Source organism: Poeciliopsis prolifica, unplaced genomic scaffold, assembly GCF_027474105.1.
Source record: "Poeciliopsis prolifica strain line A6 unplaced genomic scaffold, Auburn_PproV2 SCAFFOLD037, whole genome shotgun sequence".
Taxonomy (NCBI): domain Eukaryota; kingdom Metazoa; phylum Chordata; class Actinopteri; order Cyprinodontiformes; family Poeciliidae; genus Poeciliopsis; species Poeciliopsis prolifica.
Window position 1 is genome coordinate 633,574 of NW_026562412.1, and position 16,427 is coordinate 650,000.

General features: G+C 44.1%; 1 protein-coding gene and 1 long non-coding RNA gene across 3 annotated transcripts in view; one reads left to right on the forward strand and one right to left on the reverse strand.

Annotated features, from left to right (window-relative positions):
- The first annotated feature begins 4,112 nt into the window (after positions 1 to 4,112).
- Positions 4,113 to 5,290, forward strand: LOC129374815 (uncharacterized). Of its 2 annotated transcripts, XR_008607547.1 has the most exons (4): positions 4,113 to 4,310; positions 4,455 to 4,526; positions 4,616 to 4,678; positions 4,911 to 5,290. It is a non-coding gene; the product is annotated as an uncharacterized LOC129374815 (long non-coding RNA). The 2 variants fall into 2 exon arrangements; XR_008607546.1 differs by having other exon boundaries at positions 4,616 to 5,290.
- A 9,187-nt stretch (positions 5,291 to 14,477) lies between these two features.
- Positions 14,478 to 16,427, reverse strand: part of LOC129374765 (thyroid peroxidase-like) — a 19,402-nt gene continuing 17,452 nt past the window's right edge. Inside the window, 3 exon segments of the mRNA XM_055053394.1 lie at positions 14,478 to 15,085; positions 15,157 to 15,365; positions 15,429 to 15,666. Coding sequence (XP_054909369.1) covers positions 14,895 to 15,085; positions 15,157 to 15,365; positions 15,429 to 15,666 — 638 coding nt within the window. The 3' untranslated portion in view covers positions 14,478 to 14,894.

The following is a 16,427-nucleotide window of genomic DNA, read 5'->3' on the forward strand; positions in this document are numbered from 1 at the left end:
CAATCAACCGTTTGGATATTTCATAAGCTTCTTGTTCTGGATCTAAGAATAACCTGTTCAGTAACTGACAACCTTTTTCTCATTCCTGAACGTCAACCTGAATCCGAGCTGCAGCTTCACGTCATTTCTCCTCCGGTTCTCATGTCCACAGGATTCACTGGAACAACCAGGATGCAGAGAGCCAACGTTTCACACAGGCATCACTTCCAGCTGGAATCCAGATTCACACAGCAGCCGAGAAGCTCCTGAGGAACAGCGAACAGATCTGAACGTCGTCTCCCAACGTTCAGCTCTGGCCTCCAGCAATCTGCTCACACATGCTTGTTTTATAAAAAGTCAAAACTGTAATGAAAAAGAAAGACATAATTCAGCCACACCTGTTTGGCACCTGAACGCTTCAGACACACCCAGACATCAAAACCAACAGAAACATTTCTGCTTCTGTCTGCTACTTGATGCTAAATCTCTGAATTATGTACATTTTGTCTATTTGAGGAAACATCTGAATCCAACAAACAGGAAAAGATGAAAGAAGAACTACATGAAATTCATGTTTTCTGCAGGATTTTAATTTCTTAAACTTTGTCATTTTGTTCAGATTTTGAAGAAAATACCAGGACTTCCTCCCAGACTCTCAACTCAGTCCAGTTTCAGAGCCTTGATTGTGCGTCATTAGAGAGGAGTCATACAAAATTTACAGAATCAACTGAAGAGTTCTCCAAACCTTTACAAGATGTCCGCCAAGCCCAGTTCATGAAAAATCCCTGCTGCTCCCTCTGTTCCCCACAGGGCAGTTTCTGTTGGAAACTAAAGTCTCAATAATTCAAAGATGCAGTGAAGTCTCTGGCTGAGATTTTATTTTCACGTTTTTTTAAATGTATTACCTGTTATGGAGTTTGTTGTATTTTTAGGCCCATTTCTTTACCTCCTGATGATGACAGCAAACATGGCTCGACCCGGTTCTACTAGAACCAGAACATCTGCTCCACCTCCAGCTGCTGTGGTTCTGACCCAAACCAGCCAGTTCCCCTCCTGGCCTGTGGGGGCGCTGCACCAACAACCACTGCAGGAAACGACACTAAAACCTCTGAAGACACTGAGAGCAACTTCCTGTTTCACCAGATGAAACAAGATGGAGGCGTCAGAGTTTAGTGATTTCTCTTTAGTCTTTGGCTGAAGACCAGGAGCCATTTCTGCTGCTAGCGCTAGGCTAGCATGTTAGCTTTGGTTACCCAGAATGCCCTGCGCTGTAGTTCACTTCCTGCTTTTGGAGCGCTCTCTGGGCCGCTTGGCGTTCACATTCAAATCAAACCAGACAGGTTTGGAGGACCAGAGGTCAGAGGTCAATTAGCGTTCACACCGAACTGGACTTTGACTAGACTAATGGACTAGAATTGGATTGAAGTGGATAATTTAAATATATCTTAGTACTGAATCTTGAAATACATCAGCAAGAATAAAGTTAGATCAGATTTAGACAAAACTGAAGTTTAAAAGTTCAAGATAAATCATATTTAGATTGAGCCGAATCATTGATGATATTTGATAATAAAGTTCAATAAGTTCATGTGTTTAAACAGGATGATGGAGTTTTTACCAACAAACACCAAAATCTTTATTTGTCTTCACTTCAGCTGTTGGACATTGGAACGGATCAGGTCCAACATGGAGCAGAATCAGAACCGATTCTGTTCATGAGCTCAAATCTTTTCAAGGAGCTGCAGCAGGTTTAAAGTGCCGTCCTCATGCAGGACATGAGGACATGAGGACATGAGGATGGTTCAGATGCTTCCCTTGATGAGCAGCGGGAGTTCTGGTCCAAAGTAACTATTGATGCATATTCAGACATGAAGGGAGGAGCCAGAAGTTCCCTCGCTCTGAAACTTTCCTGTGTTTTTCCCCCTACAGCAGAATTTCATCAGATCTTTAAACTCAGCCAGTCTCAGTGTGACCTTTTGACCCAGAGCAGCTTCGCTTCTGGAGCCACAAGAACCAAAACCAGGTTCCAGCTTTTAAAGTCAACACTTTCAGTTTGTCTCTGGTTTCGACCGGCTGTCGCCATGGCAACACGTTTCACATCAGCAGGTCGCCGTGCTTCTTCCTCATCATCATCATCAGTCGACTCTGTTTCCCACATCCTGCTTCCCTCCAGCCTGGATCGCTGACCTCTGACCTCTCCTCAGATTGGTCGCCTCCAGAACTCAGAGGCTCGTTTCTGAAACTCGCTCACTTCTTCTCATCAGCCACTGATTGCAATCTGTGAGGTCACTTCCTGCCAGCTGGAAACGGCTAATCTGTAATAATCTGCTGAGCGTTTGGTCCTGCTGCTGCTGCTGCGCTGCTGCTGCTGCTGCTGCTGCTGCTGCTGCTGCTGCTGCTGCTGCAGGTTTCCTGCTGCTGCTGCTGCTGCAGGTTTCCTGCTGCTTTGCTGGGATTATTGGCTCCAACAGAGTGGAGGACCATCAGCATGATGCTGCCGTGACCAGCAGCAGGAAAACTGACCACATATAGAAGAGAAGGATTATAGTGAAGACCAGAGCAGGAAATGAAGGTCAACTCTAAGGTCAAATGCATCGGTGTTGGACTGAGCCGACTGGATCAGCGACTGGATCACCAACATAAAGTTTCTGCGAAATGTTAGTTTGGACCGAAGCAGAACTTTCTGCTCAGAGAAAATCCTCTGGGACCGGGAGCCGCCGGCCGGCTGGCGGCTCAGGTTCTGCTTGGAGAGGGAGAGGATCAGGAGGCGCTGAGGCTGTGAAGGCGGCGGGGAAGCGAGCGGCAGGCGGTCGTGTCGGGTTGGGAAGGAGCGGATGAAAGCTGGACGTGGTTCCTGGCTTGATCTTCACTGCTGCTCAGGATCTGTCACACGGTAAACAGGATTAACTTATAACTCATATCACTGACAGTGACGTGAACTTGAGCTTTGACTCTGACCAACAAGTGGGAGAATCGAGTGACGAACAAACGAATCTGAAGACAGATTCATGTCCTGGATTGTCTCTCTGCTCTATTGACCGAATTAATTGTTCGTTCAGTCTGAATAATTTCTGATTCCAACCATTTTTCTACATTTCTGAGCCGTTTTCAGTCTGAAGTCCAGTGGTGCTGCTGGACCCACAGCCAATAGAGGCGCTGCCCATTAAAACCTTCATAGTTTTCCCGTTGCCCAACCCGTTGCCCAACCCGTTGCCCAACCCGTTGCCCCAGCAGAGCAACGCCCTGGTTCTCAGTCAGTTCAGCTGCAACTCAAAACAGACGAGTTGCTTTATTTCTTTCTTTGACATAAAATCATTGAGTTTTTCTTTTTGAAGATCTTCAGATGAATTTAGTTGCAAATTGTTTTCTTGAATGTAGATTAAACTAAAACTGATTGTTTATGGGCTTTAATTAACATCTTCAGTTGTGGAAACTGTAAACTTTGATGATTTGTTTATGAAAACATGAAATCAAATCTTCTCTGAAACCTGTGATGTGAATCTGAGCAGAAACGCCAGAAAGTCGTTTCAAACGTTCACCGATCAGAAGGACAGAGAATCCGGTTCCGCTGCATTCCCTCATTCCGGTTTTTCTTCTTGGATTTTATGGTTTTTATTCGTGACGCCTCATCTGTGTCACGCCCGGTAACTGGATTGCTGACCTCTGACCTTCAGGGCTTCCGTAGCAGCAGCAGCGTAACGCCGCCAGACTCAGCAGGTCTCACTGGGATCATTTCACTTCAAACTGAGTTTTCTGTCTGTTTCTGGCAGAAAAAATCATTTCTTACATTATTATGTTTATGCAGAAACAGATTCTGGTTCTTTAAAAATGAAGTCAAACTGGATTCACAGTCAGGATCCAGATCAACAATCAAACCTTCTGAACTTGGTGATTCTGGGAAACAAAACGACTCGAACTTCCTGAAGCCGTGACCATGACGACTCACCATGTCACTCAGACACAGACTTTCACATGTGAACTCATGACATGCTGCTGCTGCAGCTGCTGCTGCTGCTGCTGCTGCTGCTGCTGCTGCTGCTGCAGCTGCTGCTGCTGCTGCAGTCTGCACACAGTCTGCGCGGTTCTGGCGGGTCGCCGGTTTATTCGCTTTATTCATGAACCGGGTGTAACCCACATAAAGTGGGGATAGCCTTTTGGGAAATAGAGATTGGGTAGGCGGGGTAGTCTGCCTGGCCAATGGGAAGTTTGATTCCCATGAATGTTTAGACCAATCAGAGAGCGGAATGCCACAGAGGCTCCACCTTCTTTCCCGTGTTGGCAGCGTTGATTGTGAGCGGGAGATCCGACCCTGATCAGACAGCTGAGCCAGAGTGAGAGTCTTTTGGTTTCTTTCTAATATCATTTATTGACTTTGAAGGAATTTTTTTTGTAAATAGTTATTGTTTAAATCCAACTTATAAGTTAGAAAGAGTGATAAGTTTCAGAAAACTGAACTTCAGTTTTTCTGCTGTTAGAACCACTAAGATCAGTTGGAACTGTTGCACTTTCTGGCAGTTGATTGGCAGTTGTTTTCAGTTCAACTGAAGGTAAAGCCTTTAAAATAATGTATTTTTATTTCACTTAATTCATTTTGTTTAAGTTAAAACTTAAAAAATATGCATTTTACACTGTCTAGTGCCCTCCGTGTCTGGAATGAGAGTCCCTGTCTAGTTGTTTTGAACGTGCTGCACTGAGATCGGTGAGCATATTTTGTAGCTTTCATTTGGTTTTTGTTCTTTTATCTTGTTGTCAAATAATGATCTTTATTTGACCTACTTAGTTATTAAAACGTGAACCTTTGCTGAGTTTGTGTAAAATGTAATGTTTTATTGTTGTTCTTGGAAAAGGATTTTTCAAACAGTTATGAAACATAATAAGCTAGAATGGTTTAATAATAATTCTATGTTTCTGCTGGTCTTGTCTGTTGACAGATCAGGTTTTTTTTTTGTTGTGTTGTTTTTGTTTTTTTGCTTTTTCTTCTCTTCTCCTGGATTGTTCCTGGAGTGGATTCCTCTACTGACTTTGATGGCGAGCCTTCCCACCTGGACTTAGAAAGATCTGGATTTCCTCCCATGTTGAGTGAGACCTGAACCAGGATTTAATTTGATTCATTTGTCATCTAAAAGAGATTAGAGCGCAAACTACCAGGGTGCACCCAATAGATTTAAATTTGATATTTAGCACTTGGCCAAGTATTGTTGTTTTTATTTTATGTATTTTATTGTGTGTAATTTTATTTTCTTAATTGTATGTCTTGTCCACTTGTGAGTTTATGATTCATGTTACTAAAGCTAATTGTTTTTTAAATTCACTCAACTGTGTATGTGTGTCATTTAAACACCCATCGTGCTCCGACAGCCGAACCTATTGGCCCATCTACCTAAAACATATTGTACCCTTCTCAACTGTGTTACACGAACAGCTGACGGGTCTGTGAAAAAAAAAAACTATCACTGCACCTGACCTGCAAGAACAAAAGCACCTCAATGCGCAAAAATCAGCACAAACCTAAACCAAGAGCAGCGGCTTTGTTTTTCCAGACGATGCTAAATAATAAAGACATGGAAGCGAAGCCTCCTCATCACGGAAAGAGGTTCAGGTGTTGGTTCCCAGATGTGCGCTACGAATAAGATGTTTTGACATGATTTATGAAAGTTTCTTCACAATGTTGTTAATAGTAAATAGAGTTAAATAATAAAAACTCCAGAAGTTATTATTTTCTTTCTTCACTTAAAGGAAAATGTGAAGGTATGCAGAGTGCAGCTGCGCAGTTCTGCACTTTAACAGCAGGAAAGAGTTTTATACGTAAAGCAATTTATTTTAAACGTTTTTATCATTTCCCTCTAAATATAAACAGACGTCATTACTTCAATGTGAAAACATTTAATTAAATTATTTTTTGGCAGTGCTCCCTAATAATAATGGCTATTTTCAGAAGTGGCTCTTCGGGCGACCGGGTCCCTGGGGGCGACCGGGTCCCTGGGGGCCACCGGGTCCCTGGGGGCCACCGGGTCCCTGGGGGCCACCGGGTCCCTGCGGGCCACCGGGTCCCTGCAGGCCACCGAGTCCCTGGGGGCCACCGGGTCCCTGGGGGCGACCGGGTCCCTGGGGGCCACCGGGTCCCTGGGGGCGACCGGGTCCCTGGGGGCCACCGGGTCCCTGGGGGCGACCGGGTCCCTGCAGGCCACCGGGTCCCTGGGGGCCACCAGGTCCCTGGGGGCCACCAGGTCCCTGGGGGCGACCGGGTCCCTGCAGGCCACCGGGTCCCTGGGGGCGACCGGGTCCCTGGGGGCCACCGGGTCCCTGGGGGCCACCGGGTCCCTGCGGGCCACCGGGTCCCTGGGGGCCACCGGGTCCCTGGGGGCGACCGGGTCCCTGGGGGCCACCGGGTCCCTGCAGGCCACCGGGTCCCTGGGGGCCACCGGGTCCCTGGGGGCCACCAGGTCCCTGCAGGCGACCGGGTCCCTGGGGGCGACCGGGTCCCTGGGGGCCACCGGGTCCCTGGGGGCCACCGGGTCCCTGGGGGCCACCAGGTCCCTGCAGGCCACCGGGTCCCTGGGGGCCACCGGGTCCCTGGGGGCCACCAGGTCCCTGGGGGCCACCGGGTCCCTGGGGGCGACCGGGTCCCTGGGGGCCACCGGGTCCCTGGGGGCCACCGGGTCCCTGGGGGCGACCGGGTCCCTGGGGGCCACCGGGTCCCTGGGGGCCACCGGGTCCCTGGGGGCCACCGGGTCCCTGGGGGCGACCGGGTCCCTGGGGGCCACCGGGTCCCTGCGGGCCACCGGGTCCCTGGGGGCCACCGGGTCCCTGGGGGCGACCGGGTCCCTGGGGGCCACCGGGTCCCTGGGGGCCACCGGGTCCCTGCAGGCGACCAGGTTGCCCCGGTCACCCCGTGTTGGTGACCCTGATCCAGAGTAAAAATGTTTTTGTGAAACTGAGGAAGTTTATTTGAATATTGCAGTTTCTAATGTGACACTTTGCAATTTGCATAAAAACATGTTGATAGAAAACAGATTTTTGCTTCTCAGCCATTATTTGCTGTTTGTTTCAGTTTTTATTGTTTGCTATAAATCTCTGTAAATGAATCTCTATGTTTGTAAATAATGCTAAAGTTTTCCCTCCAGAGATGAATCATTTTTCAACCTTCAAACAGAAAAATGCTTCACTGTGAAAATGTTCAGGCAGGAAGAAGTTTGAAGAGCAGAAGCTGCAGGCTGGTCTGAGTGAAGCTTGTTGTGTTCTGGTTGTTTTCAGCTGATTAACACATTCAGTTTTGTTCAGCAGAAATGAAACCGATCTGCCTCCCTCTGGATGTTCAACATGAGTCACTTTCACAGACGTCCTGATGACTCACCGCCTCTGGGCCGACGCCCTGACAGGCCGACGCCCTGACAGGCCGACGCCCTGACAGGCCGACGCCCTGACAGGCCGACGCCCTGACGCCCCAGCGCTGTTTGGAAGCTTCATTCCTGTGATTAGCTGAAGACATTGTTCAAAGACTAAACTCATCCTCGCCTGAGCGGACCTCGGCTTCCCAGCCAGGACTCAACCAGCGGGATTCTGGTCCGAACCGGATGCTGCTGAACATGCCTGCTTCGTCCCGCCCAACGGTCCCTTCAAACCGGGCGGTGTCTGACTTCCTGGTTCTAATCGGAACCAAAATCTGGAAGCAAACAGAAGGGAATCAAAACAATGTTTTTATCTCAGGTCATCTGGGATTTTGACTCGGCTGAAAGTGAAAACAAACGAAGCTTTGAAAGTTCAGCAGTGACTCATTTCTGGATCGGCTTCATTCCTCCACGCTGGAAATGTTCCAACAACAAGCAGAACTGATCCGCCGGGCCGGACCCGAACTCAGCAGGCGACTCGTTTCCTCGTTTCCTCATTTCCTCAGCAGGCGACTCGTTTCCTCGTTTCCTCATTTCCTCAGCAGGCGACTCGTTTCCTCGTTTCCTCAGCAGGCGACTCGTTTCCTCATTTCCTCATTTCCTCAGCAGGTCGGGTCGTTAACGACTGACTGGCTTCAGCTGATTTTATTGTCTAGATTCAACAGCTCTATGGTCCCACTGGCTCAGAATATAACAGGACATAAGATCAGTTACCATGACGACACAGATGATACACAGCTCTACATGATGATGTCACCACATGACCTTTGACCTGTCCAACCACTGAACAGATGCTGAGGACAGAAAGATGTGTGAATGAGACAAAACTTTGAACAGAAACTGAAGTTATTAAAGAGGAACGATCTAGAGTTATAGATCTAGATCTGCACATCTAGAGTTATAGATCTAGATCCACTGCTATAGATCTAGAGCTGCACATCTAGAGTTATAGATTGAAAGCTGCACATCTAGAGTTATAGATCTAGAGCTGCACATCTAGAGTTATAGATCTAGAGCTGCACATCTAGAGTTATAGATCTAGATCCACTGCTATAGATCTAGAGCTGCACATCTAGAGTTATAGATTGAAAGCTGCACATCTAGAGTTATAGATCTAGAGCTGCACATCTAGTTATAGATCTAGAGCTGCACATCTAGTTATAGATGTAGAGCTGCACATCTAGTTATAGATCTAGAGCTGCACATCTAGAGTTATAGATCTAGAGCTGCACATCTAGAGTTATAGATCTAGAGCTGCACATCTAGTTATAGATCTAGAGCTGCACATCTAGAGTTATAGATCTAAAGCTGCACATCTAGAGTTATAGATCTAGCGCTGCACATCTAGTGTTATAGATCTAGATCCACTGCTATAGATCTAGAGCTACACATCTAGAGTTATAGATCTAGAGCTGCACATCTAGAGTTATAGATCTAAAGCTGCACATCTAGAGTTATAGATCTAGAGCTGCACATCTAGAGTTATAGATCTAGAGCTACACATCTAGAGTTATAGATCTAGATCCACTGCTATAGATCTAGAGCTACACATCTAGAGTTATAGATCTAGCGCTGCACATCTAGTGTTATAGATCTAGATCCACTGCTATAGATCTAGAGCTGCACATCTAGAGTTATAGATCTAGAGCTGCACATCTAGTTATAGATCTAGAGCTGCACATCTAGTTATAGATCTAGAGCTGCACATCTAGTTATAGATCTAGAGCTGCACATCTAGTTATAGATCTAGAGCTGCACATCTAGAGTCAGCACAGCCTTAGTTCTTCCAGCTGGACTCCATTGATCAGGCTGACCTCTGACCTGACTAAACCCAGAAACATAATCAATCATTTTATGATGTGAAGGTTTTTATCTGTTGCTCAAATGTGTCACAAATAAACTTTATTTCTGATCAGCTTTCCTTCCTCTGCAAATCGTTTCTCTCCTTCCTTTTCTGCCGTTAATCTGCTGAATTATCTGGGATTTGTTGAGATTCCAGGAATTATTCCAGTTTTTTCAGGAAACTTTCTCCTCAAGTTTTCATTTCATTGACCAGAATAATTTAGTTTGATTCTCCTTCACAGAGTTTCAGTTCATTTTGCATGATTTCTTTCTTTAAAAGGTAATTTTGCTTGTTTTCCTAAATGTTTTTCGCTGCATTCAAATTTTCACATTCTGAATCCAAACAGGATATTTAGAGATATTTATGCAAATCATGCAAATTATACTGAACATACAAGTGTTAAAAAGTCACAACATCCTCCAGTGAGTAAAATTTACCTTCTATTTAAAATACTATTTCAATTAAAATAGGTTATTAAATAGAATGTATATTAAATAGCATTCTTCAAAATAAAAGAATCTCCGAATAAATCCTTCAACTTTTGTAATAATATAAATCATTAAATTTAATTAATAATCATCATGTAAATTATACTCAACATAGAAGTAAAAAAGTGAGAGACTTTAATGTTTAAAGTCTAGAAATATAATAATTCAGAGACGTTCAGTTCTGCAGGACGGCGGAGCGGATCAGGGTCAAACCAGGTGCTGACCTCTGACCTGCTGCTCAGGCCTCAAAAGCTGCAGAAAAGGAAACATGTTGCTGATTGAGATCTGAGGAAGGAGTCAGTACTGCAGCTCGACACCAGGGGGCGCCACAGGGGAATAATGAGCTTACAGCCCGGATGACGTCACCAGGACGTCTGATGGTCAGAAATCAGAAATTAAATAAATTCCTTTCCAGATCCGATTGCTTCCTACAAGCTGTGTTGATCTTATTATTGATCCAGTATTGATTGTTTTGGGAGGAATAAAGTATCTTTGTCGGTTCTGATCCAGTTCTGATCTGGTTCTGATCCAGTTCTGATCTGGTTCTGATCTGATTGGAGCGCTGCACCAATAAACACTCATTGATCAGAATGATCAGATAAAGTCAATAACAGCATCGTGTTAAATATTACATTTCTCCCGTTTTGCAGCAAAAACTCATTTTGTGTGAATCTGCCAGCATTAAAAACCTAAAAAACATTTAAATCAACGTTTTGCTGCCGAACCACAGAAACACGCAAAACTACAAATTAGGAAAAAAATTCAAGTACATTTTCTCAGAATTTTTCACTTTTTCTGCTGTAATACAAGCAGCGGATCACCTCAATGCTGGGGTCAAAGGTCAAGCTTCTGGTTTCTATAGACAACACAAATAGAGACGATCACTTCCTCACTCAGCCTGACCTTCGCCTGGCCTCCAGCAGCCTATAAAGGTCGGATAGGGTCAGGGTGTTATCTCAGATCCGATACGGGTTTGATAAAACCAACAGGAACATGAAGGAGTCTGTTAGGTATTTTCCTCAAACCTACAATAAAATAACCACAGACAACGTATATGAATTAAATATGGTCAGGCTTCTGCAGAAGGAGAAGTCTCCAATCAACAGCTCCTCCAAGCTGTTCATAGAGAGTTCTGATCTGCTTTCACGTGAGCTCCCTCTTTATTGTCAAAGAGAAACAGTCACATGTTGCAGTCAGGAAACAACAGAGGTCGTAAAACATTTAACACAAACAGACCAACAACTCAGTTCCAGGTGTGATATCTAATTTACAATGTGAGCCCAGTTCAGCTCTGGGTCAAACTGTCACCTAAGACTAGATAAACACCAGAGAAAACTTTAAGGTCTGAGAACCATAAAGTTTTACTACCTCGCATGAAGACAGTCGTAACCTCCAGGTCAGCCCATACACACATAAGGAAGAGAACACTTTAACAAAATGATCATATCAAAAAATCTCTAACAGAGTCTTCATGTCATTTGGTAAATTATGACATTTAATGCAAAGTTGCTCTAAAAGTTGCATGAAATGCCCGTAAAAATGGCAACTTTGCATTAAAAGTGTCACAATTTAGCGAACGACGCTTCAACAAGCAGCTGTTTCATTTCCTTCCACGATCAACAGCGCGGGCCGGCCCAACGCATAAGCAAACTCTGCAACAGGTTGGAAAGCAGAACCTGACAAATTGACAAAAACAAACCGTCACATTTTAAGTTAGCATAACGTCTAAACTTGTGTCTGTTTCAAAATGCTTGACTGAAAGTTTCAGCGCCTCTGAAACTGAAAGTTTCAGTTCTGATCCAATGAAACGGCTCAAAACGAAGCTGATCTGATCGACGCACCAAACCTGCTGCTTGGTTAATTTCTCTCTTCATTCCAGAGTTTTTCCTTCCACACAACCACAGGCTTCCAGAACCTGCATCTCCAGCGCAGCATGGGAACCTTCCACTTTTCATGTCATTATTCATTTCTTAAATATGGCTTTTTGATAAAAACCTATAAACACCAAGAATCATAAAAAGGTGGAAATATTTCACTCCTACATGATATTTTAGTTTAACCTGAAAAAAACAAACATTTGTAAAACCTTCAGGTTGTTTAGAGTAAAAATGATTCTTCCATAGATCCAAGGGACGTTAATAATCCTCTCAGAGATTATTATCAGAAACTATACCACACTCAAGGTAATCTAGACCACGAAGAACTGGATCAGTTTTTGAGAGGACTACATATCCCTGTCATCGCAGATGATAGTAGAGCAGACTTAAATATAGAAATAAATAAGGAAGAATTAACACAGGCCATAAAAGGAATGGCATCTGATAAACAAGCAGGACGAGGTGGTATCCCCATCGACTTCTACAAAACATTTAAGGAAAAATTGCTCTCTCCCCTTCTAGATATGTTTGAGGAATCATTTATAAAAGGCACCCTGCTGCCCTCTTTGAATCAGGCTCTAATTATTCAGTTGCTGAAACCCGGAAAAACCTCCCAATAAGTGTGAGAATCTGAGACCCATTAGCCTACTTAATGCCCATCTCAAAATTATCTGTAAATTACTGGCAATACGGTTGCGAAGAATTCTGCCGGACATAATAAACAAGGACCAAAATGGGTTTATAATGGGGAGGCAGGGATATCACAATATTAGAAGGTCCTGAATATTGTGTGGCTCAAAAAGAATGCTAAAGACGCGGCTCTTCTCTCGCTGGATGCGGAGAAGGCTTTTGATAGGGTCGAATGGCCCTATCTCTTTAATATATTAGAAAGATTTAATTGTGGAAGTAATTTTATTAATTGGGTTAAATTATATAAAAATCCAACTGCAGAAATAGTATCAAATAAAATATTCTCAAGGCCGATTCAAATTAAGAAGGGCTGTCGCCAGGGATGCCCTCTCTCCCCCTCACTCTTCACACTAGCAATTGAACCTCTGGCATCAGCTGTTCGCCTCCATCCACGAATCTCTGGGATCGTGGTGGGTCCCACTGAGCACAAAATCTCTTTGTTTGCTGATGATGTTATTTTATTTCTAACAGATCTGAAATATTCAATACCGGCGGTGGAGGGGGTGAGTCAGGAATTTGGGAGAATCTCTGGTTACAAAGTAAACAATAGAAAATCTTCTATTCTGATAATAAATGGCGGTGAAAGGACTAATCCCACCAGGGAGATTAAGCACTTTAAAGTAGTGGAACATTTTGAATATTTATTGTTCAGATCTTCCCAGAATTACAACAGATAGTGAAATACATTTACAAGCACCTAATGAAAACAATAGCCACCTCATTTGACAACTGGACAACCCTGCCTCTGTCCATATTAGGAAGAGTTAATGCTCTGAAGATGAGTATACTTCCGAAGCTCTTATACCTCTTTCAGAGCATTCCCCTACCGCCTCCTCCTGAATTATTTAACTGCTTGAAAAAAAACATATTAGGCTTCATATGGAACAATGGAAGGTCCAGGATACGTCTTTTGTTGCTTTATTTACCATTTGACAGAGGGGGGTTAAAGTGCCCCAACTTTAAATGTTATTATTGGGCAACACAATTAAGGACTATTATGTTCTATTTTGCAGATAAAGGAAAACCTCATTGGGTAGAAATGGAATCCCATAATTTAAGTTTAGCTCTTCCATTGTTCATATATTCCGATACATCAAATAAACTACAGAAACACACTACGAACCCCATTCTGAAAAACATGATTAAAATTTGGCAGGAGGTTAAAAAATACTTTAAATGTCAGTGAACAGGACTGGAAATGTATAAAAACCCACACAATGTCCATTAACAGATAAATTCTACAATTTAAATGGCTAATGCGTATCTATGTTACGCCCGTACATTTAAATAAATACAATAACAACATCCCAGATCTGTGCATAAAGTGCAACTCTAAAGGGACGTTAATACACTGTATGTGGGAATGCAGACAAATTACTTTGTTTTGGACAGAGGTGAAAGTTATAATTGAAAACATTATCTTAAAGCCGATTTTACTGGATCCTAAATTGTTCTTGCTGGCTCTATACCCTGAGAACCATCATTTTAGTAAAACAGAATGTACTTTTATAGATATAAGCTCACTGGCAGCAAAACAATGTATAGCTTTGGCTTGGAAAAATGTCAACAGACCAAGAGCCACGCAATGGTTGAGAGAGATGGCATCCAATTTGCCGCTAGAAAGAATAACATATTAAGAAATCCAAACAATATCTTTTTGAGAGAATATGAGAGCCTTTCATTACTTTCATTAAGGACTTAGACCTGTCAGAAGGCCCATTTGAATTCTGACTTGTAGGAACCTGCGATGTGCTATGATGTATAGAAGTGTACACTTATATCTAACCAGTTAGTCTGAACATCCCGTTTTATGAGAAGCTGTGTTCTGTGTGTCTTTTTTCTTTTTTTTGGTTGTCTTTTCTTTTTTCTCTGGAGATGTGGGAAATTAGAGTCATGTAAAAACTGTAAGGAGAACTTGTTCAAAATTCAATAAAAAATGTTTTGGGAAAAAAAAAAAAGATTCTTCCTCCAGCAGAACCGATCCAACCCGCCGGAGAAGTTCTGCTTCTGGATTATTAATGCTAATGTTTCCCGTTCCGGTCATCCGTCCCGCAGCATGACGCTGACCTGGCCGTGTTTCACTGTCAGTCTGAAGCAGCCTGAAAACATCAGAAATATTAATAAACCGGCACAAAGATGCTAAGATTGTTATTCATTAGAGAAATTAAACCAAATGATAAAATCTGAGAAGAATCTCGCAGACGCAGGAAACTTCAAGATGATCAGAGTTTATTGGTTTTGAGTTCAGAAACGTTTGTGGATCTGCAGCATGGCGAGCCGCGTTTCCGAGGAAACAGAAAAAACTACAGTCAACAATAAAAATCAAAGTTTCTTTTCATTTTATTTTTTTCTGCTGACAACCAGGAAAAAAACATCCTGCTTTTCTGTTTCCGTGGTAACCACATCCAAAGAAAACATTTCCAGACATGAAATGCATCTGTTCCCAGAGAATGACGATTTGACTAGACCACTGCACATCCATGGATCAAAGGTCAAAGGTTAATAGGCTGAGCAACCAAACAATGTTCCCGGAAAGTGAAAAGAAATGTGAACGTTCAGAAAGTATGGATGAAAATCAATTTAAAGCTCCTCTGTAACGCACAGAATGACCAGCAGGTGGCAGTGAGCTTCAGTCTGATGTCCAACCTGAGCAGCGAGGCGGCGCAGCTCCCCACACGCCTCCTTCACACACCGCCTCGGCGGCGCCCTCTAGCTGGAAGCCATGGAAACAGACGTACAGAGCCGTCAGCTTTCCGGATCTGGAGAAAACCAGGAAATCTCCGTTGTCTACGGGCCGCGGAGAGCCGCACCGCCGCAGGTCTGAAACGGCAGCAGGTTGCGCCGTCAGCGTGGTGAACGTGTGACGTCGGCGGCTGGTGTCGGCGACTCACCGGGACTCGGCTCGTCTCTCCAGGCCTCCAGGCTCAGGCCCGGCACGGCGCTGCAGGGCAGGAAGCCGTCCGGGTACCGAGCCAACCGGAAGGGATCCGCAGGAATCTCCTGGATGTCAGAGTTCTCACAAATGATCCGAGACAGAGACGTTTTCCACAGCTGCTCCCGCTGCTGCCGGGTGAACACGCCGTCCGCCTCCCACCAGAACCTGGGCAAAAGCCAAACACATGAGCCGCGTCGGGTTTTACACGAAGCAGAAACGTTTCCGTACCGATCTCCGTCACGCAGAAGCTTCATTTGCTTTCCGATCAGGCAGGCGAACAGCGGGCCGGTTCTGGAGCCGGGCAGGAAGCTTTCCACCAGGCCGCCCAGCCAAACGTCGATGTTGTCAAAATGTTGATATAAATGCAGAATCTTCTCAGCGACTCTGCGATCTCTCACCACTTCTGCCAGCTGGTCCAACGTGGTGATGCGCTTCAGGCCGCAGAAATCCCTCCAGTCGTTGTATCCTGGAAAGTCATTGCAGCATCAAGTCATCCGTCCGCTTTTCTTTTGAAAAGTGTGGAGATGAAATTAGTGGAGTTTAGCAAAAGTCTCAGACAGAGAAAACAATCCCAGCTGAGGTTCCTCAGGGCCCGGTTCTTGGCCCACATTCATCCATATTTACCATATTTATCAGACTTATGCAGCTTTATGTACCTGTGTTTACACTGGTTCTGGTTCTGATGCAGAGCAGAACCAGAACCAGCAGCATTCAGCTTCTATGCACCACAGATCTGGAACAAACTTCCAAAAAACTGAAGAACTGCTGAAACACTGAGTTGATTTGATCCATAACAGGAACATGATCAAGTTTAGTCTGATGATCAAACATATTTTCACATTGTTGCAGTTTCTTTTGCTCGTTTTATTTTCATGTGAAACTCGTTGATTCTGTTTGTTGCTGAAAATGAATGATATAATAAAGTTGTCTAAATATTTGTCATTTTCTCCAAACAGAAGTTCAAGTCATATTTTTATTCCCAATATTGGATTTTGGTGATGAAGTTGGAAATGTTCCCTTATGAAAACATTTCTGTAATTTGCTATTTGAGTATTTTAAGCAACTCGATTTAGGACTTGGCAGCAATGAAGAACTAATGAGAGGAAGTGATGTCTGACGGTTTGCGAGCCAGCAGCATGTTGAGTTTTACGTTTTCTTGTTCTGAGACTCCAGAGAAACCAGACAAACATGATTTGTTTCAGAGAACTGCTTTGTTGTTCTGCAGCA